The sequence below is a fragment of the Manacus vitellinus genome, unplaced genomic scaffold, assembly GCF_001715985.3.
Source record: "Manacus vitellinus isolate BGI_N305 unplaced genomic scaffold, ASM171598v3 scaffold_46_pilon, whole genome shotgun sequence".
In the NCBI taxonomy this organism is placed as follows: Eukaryota; Metazoa; Chordata; class Aves; order Passeriformes; family Pipridae; genus Manacus; species Manacus vitellinus.
In genome coordinates, this window is record NW_021940578.1 from 2,474,596 (window position 1) to 2,480,370 (window position 5,775).

A 5,775-nucleotide genomic window follows, 5' to 3' on the forward strand; every position below is an offset into this window, starting at 1 on the left:
GCAGCGCGCGCCGGGGCGGGGCGGGGCGGGGCGGGGCGGGCGGGGCCGGCTTCACGCGCCCCCTGCCGGCACGCGCCCGCCGCCGCCGGAGGGAGATCCGGGAGCGGGAACAGATTCCAGGGGCTTGGTTCCCAGGGACATTAACTAACTCGGGAGACCATTCCTGCTCTGCCAGACCCAATTCTCCATAAATACTGTGTGTATATATATATATGACCTAGAAATGGTGACCTCATCTTATTAGTCACGACCCAATCCGATCACTGAGCACAAGAGCAAGGCTTAAAAGTCGTGGAAAAAGTCACGGAATCAACCAGGCTGGAAAAGACCTCTGAGATCGTCAAGTCCAGCCTTTGACCTAACACTACCATGCCCACTCGACCGTGGCACTGAGTGCTACGTCCAGTCTCTTCTTAAATACCTCCAGGGACAGTGAATCCACCTGGGCAGCCTATTCCAGTGTCTGATCACTGTCTCTGCGAAGAATTAGGTCTCCTTTATTTTTGAAGTGTATGTTGTGGTGCTGCTGGTGTCTTGGGCTCAGGCTATTAAAAATTCACTTTTATTAAAATTAAAATTCCCCTGCCCAACCACCCTCACTTCCTGTCTTGTATGTATCAGGTGGTTGAGAGGAGCCTTTGCAAAGATGTGCAAAGTATCTTCCAGAATTAGAAAAAGAAAGTTGCATTAAGTACAGAAAATATCAGTTGGTCTCAAGCAGTGAGATCCAACTCAGCACATTCTGTGATAGCTCTGTGGTAGCTCCATGATAGTTGCATTTTGAGAAGCGATGTCTTAATGTTTCTTTGGTAATTGATAGTCACTTGTCCAGAAATGGGAGCTTCAAAGCTGCAGAGGTGTTGGGATATATTTGGCTCTGTTGAGTGGCTCCAGGATCCCGGACACCTCCTTTATCTCCAACAGGGATTCCTGTAATGATGGCAAACTTTGTGGGTTTCAAGAACAACGGGAGAAAAAAAGTATACTTTTGCTAGTTGCACGTTTTTTGTGAGATCATGTGCATGTGCCCAAATAGCTTTGCTGATGATCCACCATCCGTGGGCAAGGGGAGGTTGGTCACAGGATGCAGTGGCAAACGCTCCCGGGTGGTCTTTTCAATGCAAGAGCAAATTCTGTGCCTTTTGGGGGTTTTTTGTGGGTTTTTTTTTTGTATAAACTGACCACAGAGCAACAACACACTGCTTTGGTCTCTGTGTAAGCCTTTGAAGTTTAAATAAAAACTTCAGTGTTGCTAATTTAGACCCCTCCACCCTGCACCTGCAGCTCTGTGCACACACTCGAGGGCTGCAGGAGCACATGGGGCAGAGTCTCCCTGTGTGGGGCATCCCCTGGATCAGTTTCCAAATTCCCCTCAATGTTTTCTTCCTCTTTTTTTTGTTTGTTTGTTTTCCTTTTCTCCTCTGGAGCTGAAGCTGAAATAAAATGGGCCGAAGAGCTACAATTCCTCCTTGCTGGGAGACAACCCCCTGGAAGAGTCAGGGACTTATGGAGGGTTAAATCCCCCTAAACCCACCTCATCCTTCAGAAACAAGAGCCCAGAAAAAAAATCTCCAGGCATGGCCACTTTGAGAGGCTGTGGAGCTCCACTTTGGGAGGCAAATCCAAGAGAAAGACTTGCCAGTGCCCAGAGGACCTGCAGAACAACCAGCAAGTCGTGGAGTGTCTGCTGGAGGTGAAATCCCACCTAAGGCTACAGAGGTCCCACAACCACCCCGACCTCTTTGCACGTGTCATGGTACAGATACTAATGATGGAAACAGATAAAACTGGGGCAGGAAGCCCCACTTCCCAGAGGAGCACTAAATCAACACACATCTGCTGTTGCTGTAATTAGCACCACAGAAAGCTCGTGCAGTAATTAACTTTCTCCCTTCCAAGTTAAGATTTAATAACGCAGGGTAAAATCAGACCCAGGGCGATGGAATGAGCAGAGAAAAAAAAAAACCATCAAATTAAGACACTTGTGACTTGATGAGGAATTAATTATACCTTGGAATAATAATAATAATAATAGAATAATTGCTGTTAATCTGGCTTGTGCTTCAAGTGAGGAAGGGCACTGGGAAAAATTGACTCTGAGGAGCAGGTTTCTGTCAACCAAAGGCTCAGCCATGCTGGCATGTGGGTGAGCTACTGCACTGGGCAGAGCTGGGAGAAAAACAACCTGGGGGGGGAAAAAAAAATGCTGGGCTGCCAGGGAGCTGCCTCAAACTTCCCCACTTCTATGTGGTCCCACAGGGAACAGCTCTTCCCATAAGGAATTGTCACTGCCAGCAGCCTCAAGCATCTCCCAAGGTGTGGGCACAAGGACGAGAGGCTGGAGATGTCCCATCAGCTCCACGTGCCACCAAGTCTCCCTGATAAAGCCAAAGGGATACTTGCCACACAGGAGGAACACAGGGCCTGTCTCAAAGGTACATCTGAGACCAAGACTGGTTTATTTTACTTTCCCCACCGCTCTGGCACAGAGGCATCCAGAGCCTTGTCTCCACCTGGCAGCTCATGCACTCAAATCCAAGGGGAATGCACAAGGACTGTGAAACACACATTGTCTGAAGAGCACCTGAGGCCTGAATGGCACTTTTGAGGACACGCTTCCCAGAAAACAGAGCTCCAGGTCCCCCATGTTCCCAGCTCAGGGGTTCAGACCAGCAGATTCTCATCACAGCAGACCCTTTGCATGGGGTTTTGATGCCTCTTCCTGGGCCACACAGTTCCATAAACATGTGCATTTTAACAAGGGGCAAAATCCAGCCCTGAAATCATTACCTGCCACAGTGAGGTACACCAGAGCCAGGCAGGTAGGACGTTCCAAGCCCTCTGGAACTCACACCAGCTGGTACCACCTGCCTCCCAGTACAGCTGGGCACAGGTCAACATAATAAATTACTCAATTACCAGAAAATCCAGTAGGATTGAATACATAATTAGTGTCCTTAAAGCACAGAGCAATCAGCATTTTTGTTTCTTGGGCTCTTTCCTTGCCCTGCCTTTGGCAGCACCCAGGCCCCGTGTCCCCTCACCCAGGGACTCTGCTCAGGGGGTCCTGTGTGGTCACTCCTGTGACTTGGTCAGGCCCTGGAAGTTGGGCTCTGTGCAGGGGGGCAGTGCTGCCTGCCGGCTCAGCAGCTTCTCCAGGATGGCTGTTTCTGCATCTCGTCTCTCCATGTCCTCAAATGGAGTCCAGGACATGTCATGCTGGAGCTTATAGGCACCGAGAAATTCGTGGGGAGTGGTTCCCCATTCCTAGTGAGGAAAGGAGAGACTTCATCAGTACTCAGTTTTCCTTGCAGCTGGGCGGTGCTGTCCCTCAGCCCCCAACCTCTGATGCACTCCCAGCTACGTGACCATCCCATTTCTTAACCTAAAAATAGGCTCAGCTACCCTGAGTCCAAGATCAGGTCGAGCCCCAGCACTGCTGATGCAGGGAGGCTTGGGGGCACAGAACCTCCCTGACCTGCCCAGAGGTTTGCCCTGAAGCCTTCACCCTGCATGTAAGAAAATGGGTGGCCTGTAAGGAGGAGACCTCCAAGGCCACTCCTCAAGCTGCAGGCAAACTCAGTCCCTCAGCACCCTGTCAGGCAGCCATGCCGGCCATAAAAGGCTCAGAGGAAGAACTGCAGGGACCAAAAGGCAGAATTCAGGTCCATACACCAAAGGGCTTCTTGCCATCCTCCACCAAGAGCCAGAGAACTCCATAAGATGGCTCTGGCCCCAGCAGACTAACCCAGACCAAGGGAAAAGGTCAACTGAGCAGCAGCCAACAAATGCCCCCATCGATCTGGTGGTTTTTTCTGAGGTCCACATGTTCCCAGACACCACAAACATGACTTTTTTTTCCCCTCCCTGCTCCCTCAGAGGCTGTGACCACTCACCTTAGGAGACAGGATGGAGAAGTATCGCTGCCCACTCTCCCTCCTGTACATGTAGTAAATGTTTCCTGGCTTCTTCACAAGGTTGCAGGCCACGTGGTTCAGATCAGCATCTCTGTTAGCTTCATCCAAGACCTGGAAAACACAAATTTGATATTTCTACATTTGAAATAAAATGACAATGTGCTATTGCCAGAGCCCAAGACACATCACTTGACACACTCAATCTGCATGTCTGATTTCATTTGCCCCCAGGAAGGAGATGCTTCCCAAAGAGATTAAGTTTTCTCCAGGTCTTCCCTGTCAGCTGGACCTCAGAGCACCTCTCCTCAGAGGTGGAGATACCTCCAAGGATCAAGGATCTCTGCACCTCTCCCCAGGTTCACCTCTGTGCCTGACCCCACACACACAGCTGCTGGGGGCTTCCTGCTGCTGTCCCCAGGGAAAGGGGCAGGGAACAAAGGGAAATTCATCTCCCCAGCTCCACCAGTTAATGATTACATGACGTAAATGCCTCCATGGCCGCAGGCCAGTTGCACTGACTGGCAGATCCTTTCCCATTCTGACTCCAGATTTCACCCCTGAGGGTGAAGGGTGCATTGATGAGCACAGCTGAGCCCTGCTGGGTGCTGCCAGGACAAAACGAGCTGGGACAAATGGGAAAGCCAAGCCCACCATCAGGGAAAGCCCTTCTCTCTCAGGGGGCTCAGATCCAACCAGGGCCACATTGCCACCCCTATGGGTCCTCCTGGGAGCACAGCACATGCAGGAGTCATGCTTCCCAAATCCAGAGTCATCTCTCTGTCCTCCCTGACACATGAGCTGCTTTGCATCACCTGCCCTTGCACCCCCACTTTATCTGAAGTCCTTCCTGATGTGCCCAGGACTCAGTGAAAGCACTCAAAACCGTCCCCATTGACCCCTGACAACAAACCCTCATTTTCCCACTGAACCTCCTCTGCTGGGCTTCCGGCCCCAACTCACACCCAGGGCCACAGCTCCCCCCGAACGCCCGGCAGAGAGGGCAGGTGCTCAGCAACGAGCCTCCTGCCCACCCTCGCTCACCTTCCGCGCCTGCTCCTGCAGGTGCCGGATCTGCTCGGCGATCACGGCCAGTTTGCTGCAGGCGTTCGCCCGCACGAAGGCATCGGCCTGGGAGAGGGAGGAGCGGGTGCTGGTCAGGATGGGAGGAGCCGCAGCCCTCCCACGCTCAAGGTGTCAGCTGTCACAGCACCCCCGGGGCACTGGAGTGACACCCGTGGAGCTGGGAGGCACTGGGAGCTGCCTGGACAGGTTGGGGGGCAGTGGGAGGGAGCGGTAGGGACAGACTGGGAGGCAATGGGTTGGACTGGGAGGTAGTGGGATGCACAGCAAAGAGGCTGTCGGATTTACAGGGAAGCATTTAGGCGGGCTGAGAAGCTCTGGAGGACAAACTGGACAACCCTGGAAGGCAGTAGGATGTACTAGGAGGCACCGGAGGGAAAGTAGAACAGTCAGGGGGGGTTCCTGGGGTGTACTGGGAGACAGTGGGAGGGGCAGTAGGACATATCGGGAAAAACTGGGGTAGACTCAGAGGCACTGACATGGACTGGGAGCCACTGAAGTGGGAATGAGACATACCAGGGGTGCTGGGATGGACTGGGAGAGTAGCGGCTGGAGGCACCTGGACACAGTAGGGTGAACTGGTTACTGGGACATACTGGGAGACAGCAGGGTACACTGGGATGGGACTTCGGTGTGATGCTCTGTGAGTCACCGGGGGGCAGCAGGGCACAGTGGTAAGCGGGGAGGTGCAATGTGAGGTGCTGCAGACACCAACAGCGTGGGAACTCGGGAAGGCACTGGGGGGCACTGGGACACACGGGGAGGGGACAGTGGGAGA

General features: G+C 52.8%; 2 protein-coding genes across 2 annotated transcripts in view; one reads left to right on the forward strand and one right to left on the reverse strand.

Moving 5' to 3' along the window:
- Nucleotides 1-1,985: 1,985 nt before the first annotated feature.
- Nucleotides 1,986-5,440, reverse strand: CUNH1orf50 (chromosome unknown C1orf50 homolog). The gene is made up of 4 exons (XM_029962378.1): nucleotides 5,411-5,440; nucleotides 4,959-5,045; nucleotides 3,897-4,028; nucleotides 1,986-3,267 (listed from the first exon to the last, which is right to left on the reverse strand). Exons 1-4 carry the CDS (start codon nucleotides 5,438-5,440, stop codon nucleotides 3,076-3,078), a joined length of 441 nt encoding a protein of 146 aa, XP_029818238.1. The 3' UTR covers nucleotides 1,986-3,075.
- Nucleotides 5,441-5,526: 86 nt separating this feature from the next.
- Nucleotides 5,527-5,775, forward strand: part of P3H1 (prolyl 3-hydroxylase 1) — an 8,563-nt gene continuing 8,314 nt past the window's right edge. Inside the window, exon 1 of the mRNA XM_029962379.1 lies at nucleotides 5,527-5,565. Within this exon, the coding sequence (XP_029818239.1) occupies nucleotides 5,527-5,565 (39 nt within the window). The remainder of the gene's footprint in view (nucleotides 5,566-5,775) is intronic.

What these genes read in the sequence shown, in the direction of transcription:
- CUNH1orf50 (XM_029962378.1), bottom strand. Translation starts at nt 5,440, where the DNA reads ATGTCCTACTGCCCCTCCCACTGTCTCCCA. An exon ending in GCCCCTCCCACTGTCTCCCA is followed by an intron (nt 5,046 to 5,410) that starts GTACACCCCAGG and finishes TCCCTCTCCCAG; the next exon opens with GCCGATGCCTTCGTGCGGGC. An exon ending in TGCAGGAGCAGGCGCGGAAG is followed by an intron (nt 4,029 to 4,958) that starts GTGAGCGAGGGT and finishes TGTGTTTTCCAG; the next exon opens with GTCTTGGATGAAGCTAACAG.